General features: G+C 38.5%; 1 protein-coding gene across 1 annotated transcript in view; it reads left to right on the plus strand.

The window, feature by feature from the left end:
• pasd1 (PAS domain containing 1) overlaps positions 1-16,785 on the plus strand; it is an 82,734-nt gene that overhangs the window by 42,446 nt on the left and 23,503 nt on the right. Inside the window, exons 3-10 of the mRNA XM_018096345.2 lie at positions 555-611; positions 2,496-2,650; positions 2,752-2,843; positions 9,129-9,218; positions 10,823-10,943; positions 11,529-11,642; positions 12,607-12,725; positions 13,011-13,093. Coding sequence (XP_017951834.2) covers positions 580-611; positions 2,496-2,650; positions 2,752-2,843; positions 9,129-9,218; positions 10,823-10,943; positions 11,529-11,642; positions 12,607-12,725; positions 13,011-13,093 — 806 coding nt within the window. The 5' untranslated portion in view covers positions 555-579. The remainder of the gene's footprint in view (positions 1-554; positions 612-2,495; positions 2,651-2,751; positions 2,844-9,128; positions 9,219-10,822; positions 10,944-11,528; positions 11,643-12,606; positions 12,726-13,010; positions 13,094-16,785) is intronic.

Genomic DNA, 16,785 nt, shown 5'->3' on the forward strand with positions numbered 1-16,785 from the left:
GCTGATTGGTTGCTATGGGTTACTGGTCCTGGGCAAACTTAGTGCATAAGGTATCCCCTTATTGTAAAATAAGGAGCTTCGTGACCATATAAGGGCACAAGGCTGAGTTCTTTTATACAGGTCATGGAACTCTGAGTTCCAAAACACACACCTCATTGCTTTCACACACCTCAGATTTTTCAAAAGGGGGTACATTATTTATTATAGTACACAAGTTTCAGTAAGTCATGTGACAGAAATTGCATTACTATCTGATGACATTGCTAAGCATGGTTTATAAGGATACAATTTACAGGATAATTATGCTTCTTCTGTATTATAAGGATATTAGCAGTTACAGAAGATACCTGATATTGTATGTTTAATGTTATAATACATAACAAATACTCGAGAGAAACAGTGCACTTTATGTCAGTCATATGTACTGGAGCTGTATCCATGGTTATACCTTTTTTTTGTTAGCATTAGCTGCAGATTTATATGGATTTTTCATTTCAGTGCTAAACTCAATTCTTATTGCATTTAGTTTATAAATGGTTCAATTTCTCTTTCAGAATCCTGTGCTGAATAAACGAGCTGATGGATGAAGATGAGAAAGAGAGAACAAAGAGGTTAGTGATCCCTGTAGATTTTTGTGCTAGGTAGAAATTTTTCTCTAAAGCACATTTCAGCCTAAGATGTAAAGTTTAAACATATGTTGAAAGGGAAAAATAGTAACTTTGCAACTATTAGGACATATATAGAGAAGCAGGTGTTGTGTTTGGCATTATCTCTTATGCCTTAGAAATTCTGTGTACAGTTATGTGAATTTTATGGATGTAAAAGAAAATTAGATATTACAGTCATATTTTTTTTCCATTTTGTCCCTCTATAACTGTAACAGTCCAATGTTGACAACAACCGTTGCGCAACTGTTCTCTTTTATTGAGGTTAATTCCATTCTGCAGGAAAGCAGCAGATCAACCTAGTATCACAGTGAACTACTTTAAGAAGACTAAGCAGATAAACAGGTTAATAATAGCTAGGGCTAATTATAGCAGTGGAGCTCAATCTGTTAAGAAGAAAGAATTTCTCTCCGGGACACAGTGTTATTCATGTTAAAACTTCTTTCTTAATGTGAAGTTTAAATGGAAAAAAAACTCATTATAGATGCACTCCTCTGAGTCTCAAATACTACGAAGCCAGAAATCCAGTCACCGGGCCTCCTACTTGGAATAGCAGTTGTAGGCCAATAGGAAGCAAGGAAACACTCACTTTTGCAACTGTAGAATATTGGTTAACATTTAGTTGATTGTAGGTCTCCATCTAGGAAGTCATTTATTCAGAAAGCTAATTTTTCCTGGTAAAGAACTTAATACATTTTATATCAAAACACTGTATGTTTACACAAACAGAACTACAGAAAGTAAATGTTAATGCTTTTAATGGGTGTTTTTTTATTTATAAATCATCTAAAATCCCAGAATATTGGATTGTGCTATATATTTTTCAATTAAAATAAGTTTCCAGTAAAGTGTTTATAAAGTAATAATGAGATGGTACATGACGCCGGACAGGCTATCAAAAATTTACCCAAATAGTTCCCCACACTGCTGGAGGGGATGTTCGACCAGAGGTACCCTAAGCCACATACTATGGCAATGCCCCTTGGTAACAAACTACTGGAAAGAGGTGAGCAATCTCATCAGCTCGATACTTGCATTGCCACTAAACATTCAACTACCACACCTCTTACTAGGGCAACCCATAGCGAGACTTAAACACCCAGCCGAAAAGCTAGTAAACCACATTACAACAGCGGCACGATTAGCACTCACTTCCAAATGGAAGTCAAATACTATCCCCAGTATATCCGAGGTTGTAACAAGAGTGGAAAACAATAAACGATTTGAAACAATGACTGCCTCTATAACGAATAATGTACAATCAAATGCCAATGTATGGTCACCATGGGAAGCCTTTTACGCATTGAACCCCCAGGAGAGCGCAGAAAATCCCATAAACATAAACATCATAAATGATGGAAGTTGAAAACCATATTCTTACAAAGATAGAGGTTTTAGAACTACAGATTATACAGGGTAGCAGTGTTTGGACCATATTACTCATTGTTCTATCAGTTTTAAATCTGTTAATACCATGTTCATCTTATTTCTATACCAACAGAAAAACCCAACTAACTAACTGCCAAGATGTCTTGATGAGCAATGTTTTGTATGTACTACTATGTACTAATTGTATGATAACTCACCAAATAAAAAAAAAATTGAGTTACAAAAAAAAAAATAAGTTTCCAGTGCATCAGTAAAATTCTAAACAAGTTTAATTGAGTACTAAGGAAAGTCTCCAGTGCAGTGGCTCAGTAACCTCAGGAACATATATCTTTGCTTGGTCTGGGGCTGCACAGAGAGGCCTGTTGCACTGGAAATTTTGGAGGGACAGAAGGTCTGGTTTTGCTGCTGGTGTCATTTCAGTTATCTCAATATTTTTTTCAGGGCATCACGCAACAAATCTGAGAAGAAGAGAAGAGACCAGTTTAATGTCCTCATCAAAGAACTCTGCACCATGTTGCAGGGCCATGGACAACCACTTAAGATGGACAAGTCCACAATATTGCAAAAGACCATCGATTTCTTACAGAAGCAGAAAGGTATCTTGGTCTGAACTATTAGTAGCAGAATTATTAAAACATAAATATGTTTTATGCATATATATAAATGTTTTTTGGTAATCAACTGAATTTGTTCCTAGAAATCACAGCACAGACTGAAGCCTGCGAGATTCGACAAGACTGGAAACCTTCTTTTCTTAGCAATGAGGAGTTTACTCAGTTGATGTTAGAGGTAAGAAAGAAAGAGGTCTGTGTCTTGCTATCATAATATGGCCCATATATATAATTTATAATGCAAGTTCACCAAAACAATTAACAAGTTTAGTTTTTTCTATCAATCGTATAAAATTGTATTTTTCCCTAAAGTTTGGTGTGCATTCATATATATGTATTTATATATTTGTGGAATGAGTAGCCCTCTATCACTAAGTACATTTTAACATAGCCTCTTTTTGTCTGGATACTGGTTAGGAGGAAAGAACCCCTCAGTGGTATTGATGAAAAATAGGTTGTCAAAACTGCAATAAAGAAAGGTTGGTGGCACACAAGGCAGGGGTACATTATTTATGAGCTCTCCCAGTGTTGTTAATAAACACAGGCATATATGGTTTCAGTGGCTTTCACAAACACTGTGATCACATGAATTCCCATGTTTCTTCCATAGCTGCTGTAAAAATATACCCCCTTTCCCGCATACCTGTCCTCCTGCTCAGACCCAAGGGTTGGAATTGCTACCATGTTTCCCCGAAAATAAGACACTGTCTTATATTTTTTTAAGCTCCAAAATATACACTAGGGGGCTGATTTACTAAGACACGAATTCGAATCCGAATTGGAAAAATTCCGATTGGAAAACGAACATTTTGCGACTTTTTCGTATTTTTTGCGATTTTTTTCGGCGCCTTTACGACTTTTCGGAAATTGTTGCGACTTTTTCGTTACCAATACGATTTTTCGCGAAAAAACGCGAGTTTTTCGTAGCCATTACGATTCGCTCGTATATTGTCGCGACTTTTTCGTATTGAGCGCTCGTAAGCGGCGGCCGAAACTTTCAGACTTAGCATGATTTTGGAAGCCTCCCATAGGACTCAATGGCACCCTGCAGCTCCAACCTGGCCCAAGAATAGTCACCATACTGAAGCTTGAATGAATCCGAACGCTACGAAAAAATCGCAACATTTTGCGCAACTTCCGGAATGGCTACAAAAAAGGCTCAACTTTTCGCGCAAGTTTTAACGCTACGAAAAAATCGCCAGATTTTGCGCAACATTCGGATGGCAACGAAAAAGTTGCGATAATTTTCCGAAAAAATCGCCAAATACCGATCATTACGAAAAAAACGCAATTGGACGCATTTGGCCGGTTCGTGAGTAAGTAAATGGGCCCCTAGGTCTTATTTTCAGGGGATGTCTTATTTTTCCATGAAGAAGAATACAGTACACATTTATTCCATTGTTTGGGCGAGATTTATCGCCCAGCCCTAGGTGGGTGTCTTATTTTCAGGGGGTGCCTTATTTTCCAAGGGGGGTGAAAAATCGGGGGTTGTGCCTTACTTTCGGAGGATGTCCTATTTTCGGGGAAACAGGGTAATCTATAGTGTTCAAAACAGGACATTTGGTTAAACTTGATACACAATATAAATGTAACCAAATAAATCACTTACTTCTCCACAAACAAGTAGCAGTTTTATTTGTTGACTACAATGCCTTAAATAGAGTCTGGGAAGCACTGTGTCACCATGAAGTCTAATGAAGTGCTTCTCCTACTCACAAATGTATTTGTGGCATTCACTGATTCACCTACAGTATACCATGCTACACCTTTAAATAGATTTGTGTTCTGTAGGGTGGGAGCCTTTACAAGTATACAATGATAACATTGATTATTGCCACAGGAGGCAAATAGAGAAAACACAACTTAAGGGCATGTACACACTCCATAACTGTGACCCAAACTTAATAGCAGTACTAATTATTCCAATACTAATAATTTTTTTTCATTAGGCTTGGAACAGGTAGCAGCTTCTTGTGCATTGTATGTAGTTACACTGGAAAATGGGGTGAAAGTAAAACATTTTCCTCTCTTTCCTGAATGGCTTGGGGGATTTGTGGGTGGCAACTGACTGTAAAAGCAAAACAAGTAAATCTTGATTCACTAAATAAATAAATCAGTATGAGATGTTTTAAAGTATGAGTAGTTTCCTGTATTAACCCCTACCCCAAATACACAGTACTATTTTACTATTTGATATATCCCTCCTTTTATTTGAGCAAACTAATTCTATTATTACATATAAGATACTAAGAACGTAAGATATTTGGAGAGAAGCCTCTATGACAGTGTCAGTAAAATTGTGTACTGGCTCGTACATATGTAATATACTCCACTTACCTAATGCCACATGTTCCACTTACTATGGCTGGGTATTCCTGTGATCTATTGTTTTGGTAGATAACAACAGAATGAAAGAGGTGTCAAATTCATGCAAACATTGTGTACGTAGAATAAAGGGGATATATAGCTTCCCTAGGGGATATATAGCTTCTATATAGTGTTTAGGTTGCCATACACAGACCAAGAAAAGGTGCCAGCTTATTGGTCCATGTTTGGTGCCATTTGACAGGGCTGCCCGACCAATATCTAGCCAAAAATTGGCTAGATGTCAATTGAGTAGGATTAATTTTGCAGTCAGATCGAGGACTGCATCTGCAAATTGATGTAGTCCTCTTCCCAGCAGCCTTTATAGCTCCAATTATGATCAAAATGGGCATATCAGTGAAAGATCTGCTCATTTGGCGAACTTCAAATGTACAGCTAGCTTACAATAGAACAACACCCTCCCTGGCTATAAAAGCCCCCTAACTGGCCTACCTCGATCCTCCTCACCTCTCCCTTATCGCAGAGTCTCTAACTTTAAAAACTGTCCCTATCGCTAACAACAACCTAGAAGAGCAGAGTAGTGCAGCAGCGTACCTGGGCGGCATCTTCACTGCAAGCGAACATTCTTCGAGATTCTCCGCCGATACGAACCATGCTTGCACATGCACAGTTGGGTGTAGCTGGAAATCAGCTTAAACACATGCGCAAGCAGGTTCTGTGTAGGCAGTGAGACCCCAAGAATGTTCGCTTGCAGGGAAGATGCCTCCCACGTACGCTGCTGCGCTACTCTGCTCTTCTAGGTTGGGGTTAGTGATAGGGATAGTTTTTAAAGTTAGAGACTATGCGATAAGGGAGAGGTAAGGGGGGTTGAGGCAGTCCAGTTAAGGGGGCTTTTATAGCCAGGCGGGTGTAGTTCTCCTTCTGTACCCAAACTCTACCCAAATACACAGAGATGAAGTCTTAAAGCAACCCTGCAATATAAAACATATGTCCAAGTCCTTGAGGATAAATGTACAATTTGATGCCAGGAGATCCTCCAGTGAGATCCTACCCTCCTCTGTTTACATTTAGGGGTGTATTTATTAACATTGGAGATGAACATCACTGGTGATGTTGCCCATATCAACCAATCAAATCTTTTGTTTTGTTTTCTTGTAGGTGACTGTTCAAATGTAATTGCAAATTGGTTGCTATGGGCAACATCACCAGTGATGTTTGTCTCCAATGTTAATAAATATGCCCCTTACTGTCTTTTCTTGGCTCCATGTTATCACCGTCAAAGGAATAAAACAACTTTTCTTTAGCTCTAAACACCTAAACAGCACATTTTTTGTACCTTTGATTACAAAATAATATTGGCAAGGCACAAATGGAAAGTGATCCTTATTTGTTAAGGATAAAATGAGATGTAGTGTAGGGATGATTCTCAAAGGGATCATGTTATTGCATTTGCAATTAAAGAGGTGGTTCACCTTTAAATTAACATTTAGTATGATATCTACATTCACATTCCAAGCTGAATTTTGGCAGCTATCTGGTTGCTGGGGTCCAGTATACCATACTAACCAGGCAGTGATTTAAATGAAAGACTGGAACATGAATAGGAGAGGGTTTAAGTACAAAGATAAGTTATTAAAAGTAGCAAAAGCAATGAAATTGTAGATTCACATAGCAATATCCTACAGTTGCTGGGGTCATTGATTCCTATCTGACAGCTGAAAAGAAGTAGAATAAGAAGACAAATATTCAAAAACTATAAAAAATGAAGGCCAATTGAAAAGTTGCTAAATATAGACCATTATTTAGCCTAAAACATGCCTATCTGCATGTTCCACCTATTACATACACACACCTTTCAACTTGCCCCAAGCCATGAATGCATGGTATTAGGGAAGTGTGCATATTTGTATGCCCTACCATACAGGGCCCGGTTTATAGTTCATGCCTCAGGAGAGTCACCGAGAATCACTAGAGGCTGTTGATACATTGCAGAGTATTGCCTATTTTTCTTTAGAAACAGAGTAAGGTATGACCATTATTCATATACATTGCAGTTCTGAAAAAGAGAGTTATTAGAAATTAGAGTGATTAAAGAAATAGATAACACAATGCTGTACTCCTTTAAAATAATATATTCAGAGAAAGAGGAAACTTTTTCTGCTTTTGGGCAAGTGGAGGCACAAATGTCATAGAGAGTAAACTTGTTTTTACTGTAAAAAAGGAGTGGGTAGAGCTGGCTTTATTAACACTGCAATTAAGCTGGTAATGGCATAAGCATTCGAAGAAGCTGTTTTGCTGGTGCTGTTAGCCTGCGGGGCATAAACTGGCTTAGCAGCACCTAAAGTTGAGAACAGGAAGTGATAGACGGGAATAATAATAAGAAGGGCAGAGACGCATAGATTATACCCAGAAACACAGAAGCAACTATAATACCACAAGGGGGGTAGGGAATATTCCCATTTTTGAGTTATGAGATTTATTCTTATCTGCGTGCATCCTAGTAATACATGCCATGTTCGCATCAATCTTTCTGTCTTGCCTGCCTGTGTGCAGCTGGGAGTTTTGAATAGCTGAGTAATTACATTTTCCTCAATTGTGTTTAAAACCAGAATGGTTATATTAAATTGTTAATGAGACTATGGAAGAAAGTAGTTAAGATTTTCATTAAACCGAATCTGCTCAGAAATCTCAGGTATTGTCAAAGTGAAACAATGGGAGCATCCAGTTCTTACATGAGCTGTGCTGTCTGGATTTCAGAAGCCTAAAGGTGGCCACACGTGTACGAGGTTTCGTACGATATTATCGGTGCGTGTATGGCCAGCTTAAAACCCTGACAGGACTCTGCCCTGATTGAAGAACAATTTGACCAATCATGGATTGTTCCATAACCCCCCCCCCAGAAAAAAAGATCACCAACTTGCCCTCTGACAAATCCAGTCTGCCTTCAAAATGTTATTTCTTCATTAACCCTCGGTAGAATGAACCACCAGTCAAAGGTGACAAACCTATATAAAAATTAATTTGCGCTTGCAAATTTGCCAGGAGCCCAAAACGAAAGGGCTTACTGAATAAAATTGCCATTTTGCCCTCCTTGTATCTTTTTACACATGGGCATCTGGTTGCCTTTTCTGTCACATAAAGAAGATTTTTGGGATGATAATGCCTTACAGTGTGCACAAAATGGCACCTGTCTTCTTCCTTTGACTGTGAATTCCAAGAATGAAAGAAACAAGAATTAAATAATTTATATAGTGTTAAGTTAAGTTTATTTTTCTCGACTAACATGATAAGAAAAGATCTGGAATTATTTCTTTCTCTGCAAGGTCAAGGAATAGGACATGTTAAGTGGTGGTGGTTTATTGGCAGTTAATCACATTTCTCTTCCTGATAAATCCCCTTGCATAATAAACTCCTTACCTGTAAACCTGAGAAACTGTCTGCAAATAGATGAATGGAGGACCTTGTTTCTACAGGGAGCCAGGAAGCATGGGGGAAAAAACAATTTATTTCTGAAATAAATATGGGATAGATAAATTGATAAATATCAACAAGTCCTATTTATTTTTTCTCATATTGAAGATGTATATAGGTGTATATTGCCTCTTCATGTCTAGTATTGCTGAAGCTGTCAGGTTGGCCATTAAAGTGGTAATTAAAGTAATACATGTGTGTGTATAGTGTAAGAATAAACAAGTTATACAGAGGGATATAGCAATGACAGCAGTGATGAAGATTTATACAGAATGATTAAGAAGAGCGACACCGAGCTGAAGGCGAGTCTATGCCATTGTGGGGGCTGACATGCATCACAGCACCAGAATGACGTCAGCTCTGACTTTAGTGATAAACTTTGCAGCTTCATATAGATCCAGCCAGAATGGCATAAAACTAATTATTTCCCTCTCGCTTAATTAATGAGCAGAAATGTCTCACGCTTCCGGTAATTACTGACGCTGAATAATCTTGCACAATGTTTTTGGATATTATTTTGATAATGGCTAAAAATATGAGCAATTAGAAGTCGCATATTATCTGTTTATTTCTATAAATATTCAATGGTGGGTGCCTTGGAAAAAATCAGTCCGTCTTCACATTTAATACATTAAGAGCACGTTGTGTGTCTGTTTCTTTTCATTAGGCTTTGGATGGCTTTCTCATAGCGCTTAACACTGATGGGATTATAATTTATGTGTCAGACAGTGTTTCATCCCTTCTCGGTCATTTACCGGTAAGTTATGGCTCTTTCTCTCTCTCTCTCGCGCTTATTTTTCAGTTTCCTGTTAAATGGTGAACATGCTGTATAAATGCTCTTAGCTTGTGTTAAAATATTGGTGATAATTGTGCAGTGAAAACGTGCACACACATTTACAAGCATATCTTTAATATATTACAATATACTTTAAATACATTTATTTGTCCCTTCTTCCTGACACAGCTTTTAAGATGTCTATAAGTGATCCTTCTCTAAGGTAGTTCTTATTGAGTGAGTGATTGATTAATTTATAGGTTGATGGTGAGCCTTAGTTCTGTGCATTAAGAGCAAAAGCACAGTATAACACTACCCTTTGGGTGTTGGAAAAAATGAATCAGCCCTGTACCCATTTTATATGTGAAGTGACAGGAGCGCTTGCTATCTACCTGTCACTGCTCTCACTGGACAGATTTTGGCCACAAAACACAAACATGAGTATTTTGTAGCCAAAATTTGTACACAGAGACAGGTGGATCTCATTCATTCATTGATGTGGTAGAGAGAATGCACTGTGTGACACTACACTAAAAGGCTAAACATTATCAGAACCCCAAGCTAAACCCCTCCCCCTGATGGCTGTGAATTTGTTCCTCTTTGGCCTTCCTAAAGAAGAATCAAATCCATCTTACAAGACATGCTCATCTCAAATGCCTCCTAAAAGTATTCCAAAATCACATGCTTTAAAGTTTAGGTCTCATCAACAGCACTGAAAAAATTAGAGTAAAGTTGCCTCAGTTCTTTCCAATATGGTGTTGGTCACATTTTCATCATCTTGGCCATGTGCAGTTGGGCCAGCCATGTGTTTGGCTTCCTATCGGGTGGGCAGCACTGAAGGGCAGCCTTAACAGTGATGACTCATGGGTCATGTGCCAAGCTTGCCCAGTATTTGTTTCTTTAGAGATGCGTTTATTTTATTTTTTGTTGCACTTGAGGAAGTGCAACAGAAATGTCAAGCATAGCTGCTGCAGAGAATGCAGCAACTTCCAGAAGCACTTTACCAGGGCAGCACCCTACCCACAGACCAGGCCCACTTTAAGGAACAGATTATCATTTAACTTTACTTATCCATTACCCGCATTTCACTTGGTTCACTTGGTTTGGCATGTTCGGCTTTAGATCAGGAGACACAGAGAATAATATGGCTCCCATTCATTTTCATAAATAAAACTATGAAGAGTAAAATAATATTAAATGATCGTATTTCAAGTAATCTATTGGAGGAATAGAAATATTTAAGTGAGAATCATTTTTGATGTGAAAAATTTTAAAGTAAACACTCAGAGGCCTATTTATTTTGCTGTGTAATATGAAATTCACAAACAAATGATGTAATGTTGCGGCCCCAATGCCAGATTTTACGTAAGTTATGGTTAAAAGTTACGCTGTTTTTTATGCGGTAAAGCCTGGCGATATGGCAAATTTTGTTGCAATTTTTCACACAGCATAATAAATAGTTATTTTATCACTGGGCAGTATGGTGGCTCACATGGACCCTCTAGTTGAGCTCCGAGTGATTATTAGGAATTGCCAGAACAGCCCATTTCTCCTCCAGAACATGACAAAGCATTCTTTTGTACCAGTCAGATATGGTGGACCAAAATATATTAAATTTTCTGCCGGAGCGGGAACAGGCGGAGGTGCTGAAACTTTTGGCATCGCACATCCTCATGACGGAGCCAATCATTCCTGAATATTTCAACAGTAAGTATTTTGCCTGGCTAAATGCTTGGTTACCAGACAAAAGTTTATGCTGTATTTTTTGATTAGACAGTAGTATACCTAGAAGAAAATATATAAACTGGTAATACTGCTAGCAAGTGATAAATAATAATAATGGTCTGTGTTGCCTGTATTCTAAAGAAAAAAGAACATAAACATTCCCCAAACCCCCTATTTGCAACCCCTCTTTCCTAATATTAATCGGCCCTACCAGTGTGGCATCAGCTGAAGCAGTGCTATCCATCTCTGGGCTCGGGCTTTTAGCATGATTTAAACTTATATACTTAACATATTCTTGAGTTCTACTGTAATATTCCTTTTAATGGGAACCTAAACCATCTTGCAGGTGTAACTCATAAAGTGCTCATGATGATAAAGACGGTTTTTCGCTATTAAATTGCATAGAGTTCCAGTGTTCATTACTGTTTTGTATAACAAAAACTAATGGGTGTCCCTTTTAGGACATATCCACTTACCTTTCTATTCCACTTATCATCCTGTGCCTCCATGACTGTCACATTACATATTTTACCCAGATACAAGTAAAAGCGTTATTTCCCTTTATAGATGAAAAGCAAGTGGAATTTTGCTGTCATTTAGCAAGAGGAAGCCTGGATCCCAATGAGCCCCGGATGTATGAGTTTGTCAAATTTGTTGTAGATTTTAAATTCTGTAATAATGGTAAGTAGTCTTTATAGTTAATACATTTATATAATAGAAATCATTGCTGTTTTCCTGTCTAAAATCAGTGCTGGCTTGGGCCTCCTATGGCCCACCTGAAGGACCTCACATTAAAGGCTCATTCTCACCAGTTGTAAATACAGATTGTATGGTGGAAATAAGATAGGGTAAATTGTCATTATCTGGGGCCCAGTAGAGTCTGAGCCCACTGGCAGAAACCTGGTTGCAAGCTGCCATTGAAATTACTGTTTTCTGCCTTTTTGCTATTAGTCTTTACTCTTTGTTTTTTCAATAAAATGTATGAGTGAATATTATTTAAAGAAAAGTCAAGTTTACTGGAGGTTGCCAATATGCTAGGCTCCCTTCAGTAGAATTAATCACTATTTATTATTCCTAAGGTAGTGCTAGCACCCCACCTGCTCCCCAGCCCTGGATACACAATTTCTGCTTCTCTGGGCCGGATGCCTTACGCTGCTCCCCTCACTCGTACACATGCGCAGTTGCTCCTCCTTCTTGCACATATCTCCTCCTTGTGCACGCTCAACCACATTTAACTCAGTTGTTACTAGGCTAAAAATCCGTGCATATTTAACATATTAATAAGGGTTGAACCATGCTGGGAATTGTAGTCCTCATTCTTAATTGTCAGCACAGTGTAATATCATGAAGCCAAAATAAGGTATGGTATGATATGTAGGATAATAGCATGGTGACTGGCATAGTACTCGTAAGCTTTCTCCAGAACAGAAAACAATTGACGGTCATATGGTTAAGAAACAGTGATGAGATTGCTTTAAAAGGAATACATGTTTTTTTCATAATGCATTAGTTAATAGAGCTTCTCCAGTATACCATAAAAAGTATCCCTTTAAGGTTTGAGAGAAATACATAGGTGTTCAGGCTCAGCATATGAAATCTAATCTTGAGATCTGTTAATGTGGGTGTCTGTAACATTGCATTATAGTGCCTACATCCTCCTATAATGGGTTTGAGTCTGCTGTGGCAAGGGCATTCCGGTCAGGCACTGAGGAACAGATATGCCTGGTGGCCACTGTTCGGTTGGTGACACCGCAATTTCTAAAGGTGAGTTTTATAAAATGATAGCATTAATAGCACTGCCAGAAATTACACAGGATACAGTATTGGTATTATATTAATATATATTATTCATAAAGTGCTTCTGTGTGGTATATAAACATTAGCTTACTGGCACACCTAGGCTTTACAGCAGTTTTTCCGCGATCATGTCACACATGTTCAGCATTCTGTATCAGACCAGCAGTATACTGCCTCTGTGCCAGGTACAAGCTGTTAACTATTTGTATTCTTCACTAGTATTCATTGTTTTCATTTGTCTGGTAAATGCAGGAGCTTTGTAATGTAGAGGAACCTTGCGAAGAATTTACCTCAAGACACAGCCTAGAGTGGAAATTCCTTTTTCTGGACCACAGGTAATGTTGGCTATTCCAAATTATCTTGCTGGGTTAGTAACTTTCCATAGCAGATTGACTGGCCTTTAATGCAGAATGTTTGAGTAACCTATCAGTGGCATAATGATCTGTCCTTATACGCAAAAATAAAAATTAGAATCTCCTATCCCCAGTGAATTCAAAAGTTTTTTTATTGGGTTGGTGCTTTTATTTAAAAATACACGCTCCCCAGAGGAATCAACACCACCTCTACCACCTGTCTTTCCTAGTGATCCCTTGCATAGACTTCTCATATTGTTTTGAATATTAAATACATTTATGGGGTTTTAGATCACCTAGAAGAGTTGCTATTCTGTGTGTAGCATACTGATCATTCCTGGTGTGCAAGGAAATAATTATTATAGAATTGCCCCGCCTTCTTACACAATCCCATTTTCTGGTGGAGAAACTGGCCAGAAAGGTGTGGCTGGTTGGAGAATCCCAAGATAAATATTGTAAGGGTGGAAGGGTGGAATAATGTTCTTGTGTGTATATTCATTATTCTCCACCTATGTAGGTGCAATGGAAGAAATTAATTACATGTAAATTAATTACATCCTCTTTTGGAAAATTGCCTTGCTTTATAGTAAAAGGAGTCTTTTTTTTTTTTTTTCTCAAAAAACGTATGCTTCATTTTATATTTACATTATGTCTGTTTTGCTGTAAATTACATTTTATAGTTAAAGACCCCCCCCAAAATCTCATTCATTCTCAGCAGTTAACTTTTGAATGGTTTGATTTTTCTTTTTAAAATTAAAAGTCAGTAGCCAGTACTTAATGGTCGCTTTAATTTAAACTGCTTAAATTCATGTAGATGGCAAAATAGTCTTATAAGGCTTTTAAATCTTTTAATGTTTGAATGCTATTATCTATTATTTTAGGTTTAGGAACCAATGGGAATTGGGGAGAATTTTCTAGAGCCAGTGTTAAGAAGTCCTTAAGGCCAATATGAGACCCTGCCAAAATTAAAAAGGTCCATCCAGATATTTTGCAGTTTTGGAACAGGAATTGTTGTACTGTATCTAGTGCTGCCCTAGTCACCAGCCATCCTGCTACCTCTTATCTTTCTGAGAATGGTCCCCCCCTTCCCCCATGGCTTTGGTTCTGGATTTACCCACACAGAACCTCAGGTGCCTATATAGAAAATGCAACCCTCAGTTGTGGCCAAAATACAAAAGATTGCCCAGATTTATTTTCAATATTGTTCTACCCAAAACCCATGTAGCAAGGGGTCTTGGTGGACTTGCCAGATGGAAGGCCTAATTTAGGGCTGTAGGTATCATGGGACTGTAGCTGGGGGAGCAGCATTGATGGGGTTAATGTTAACGCACCTGGTGTGTGATGGGGTTCTGATCAAATTAGGCAACAGCTGGGCAAGGGGTCCTGGCAAGGAAAGGGTCTAACAGAAGATTGGCTATAAGGGGTCACATGTATTTGGTACGTGGGGTATAAATGGCAAGCTCACAAAAAATACCTTATAATAATAATGGGAAATATAATGCTGACTTATCCTTTAAAGGAACAGTAACACCAAAAAATGAAAGAGCTTTAAAGTAATAAAAATATAATGCACTGTTGCCCTGCACTGGTAAAACTGGTGTGTTTGCTACAGTAACACTACTATAATTTATATAATAAGCTGCTCTGTAGCCATGGGGGCAGCCATTCAAGCTGGAAAAAAGGAGAAAAGGCACAGGTTACATAGCAGATAACAGATAAGTTCTGTAGATTACAATAGTGTTTTATCTGTTATCTGCTATGTGCCTGTGCCTTTTCTCCTTTGAATGGCTGCCTCCATGGCTACACAGCAGCTTATTTATATAAATTATAGTAGACTTTCTGAAGTAAACACACAACGTTTACTAGTGCAGGGCAGCAGCACATTATATTTTAGTTACTTTTATACACTTTAATTTTTTGGTGTTACTGTTCCTTTAACTACCTGCTAAACTACTGAGACTGAGCCTTCACAGGGATTGCCATGTTAACCCCAGAGCTGCCTGCTTACCATGTCCCTGGAATACATATTATTTTTTATTCCTTGTTGCCAGCCTTCTCATAAGAGTCTGGAGAAGAATTATATTTATTTATTTCTGCCATCAGTTCATCAGTTGTGCCTGTTTACCAGAAAAAAAAGTAATAAGTATGCTTAAATTTCCACACAAAATGTTAATTTACAGCATCCAACCTTTAAACCTAAAGACATGGCCCTACAGACTATAACTGAATTGATAAGTAAGAAATAATGCTATGTCAAATTGATTTCTTTGTCCTCATCACCGGCCATTGACTTTCTGAGCCCAACTGAGTTATGAGTCCTAATGAATATTGGCAGCAGAGTGGAAATAAGGGTTTTGCCTGGTTTTTATAATTGCTGGCTCTCCAACTCTTGCTTTTAATATTCTTGCATTTGCAGATAAATTCTGTTAATTACACATTGCATAGTTCAACTGTCCGATGCTGCTGGGTTTAGAATATCCAGACCTAAAAATGTTTAAGGTAAAATAGTTAAATCTGAATTACATATTTAAATTTCTGTATTCGTTAAATCTGTATCATTGCACCCCCTAGCGCTCTACAGTGAAAATGCAAGAATATAAACCAATAAGAATCCTGCATACCACTTCAGCATTTATGCCTTGTTCGTTTAGTAAATGAGCCCTAACATCCTTTCCTAGACCGTGTTTTGCTGCATGTGTGAAATGAGTGAAACTCTGTCCAGAGTCTATGCTCTCCATTTGCATTGATTTCATTTTAGTTTACTTCTTTAGAGTATTAGGTTTTAAGCATAGTTTTTCCATGTTGGGTATGTTGGGCTGAAGCATCCTGGAAACATGGTAATATTGAAACCAAGGTGCTGTTATAGCTAAAAAAGGAATAACTGACAACCAATCCTTAAGTCATTAGCTTGGCACTGTACATACATGCTATAGCTGTAAAGCTATTTGGTTTATTTATTTTTTTTGCTTTAGTTTTTTTCATACTGCCATTGTTTCTCAGGTTGTCTGGCAACATTTAGCTTATAGGTCAACCCCCATTATATCCCTCTTCTTGTGTTATAATACCCTTACAGCAGTGCTGTCCAACTTCTGTGGTACCGAGGGCCGGAATTTTTCCGACCTACGTGGTGGAGGGCCAATAATGGAAGCCATTTTTTACTACTCCCCTTTTTGAAACCGCACCCACTTGAAACCACACCCATGTTATCACATGACCATACCCATATTAATGGTTGTAGTACAGCAAAAACCTGCCATACTCTGCCTGCCCTACCCTGCCTGTGTGTGCCATACTCTGCCTTCCCTACCCTGCCTGTGTGCCAAACTTGGCTGGTTTGTGCCATACTTGGCCTGTGTGTGCCATATTCTGCCTGCCCTACCCTGCCTGTGTGTGCCATACTCTGCCTTCCCTACCCTGTCTGTGTGTGCCATACTCTGCCTTCCCTACCCTGCCTGTGTGCCATACTTGGCTGGTTTGTGCCATACTTGGCCTGTGTGTGCCATACTCTGCCTGCCCTACCCTGCCTGTGTGTGCCATACTCTGCCTTCCCTACCCTGCCTGCATGTGCCATACTTTCACTGTGTTTGCCATTCTTGGCTGGTTTGTGCCATACTTGGCCTGTGTGTGCCATACTCTGCCTTCCCTACCCTGCCTGTGCGTGCCATACTCTGCCT

Source organism: Xenopus tropicalis, chromosome 8 (genome assembly GCF_000004195.4).
Source record: "Xenopus tropicalis strain Nigerian chromosome 8, UCB_Xtro_10.0, whole genome shotgun sequence".
Lineage (NCBI taxonomy): Eukaryota > Metazoa > Chordata > Amphibia > Anura > Pipidae > Xenopus > Xenopus tropicalis.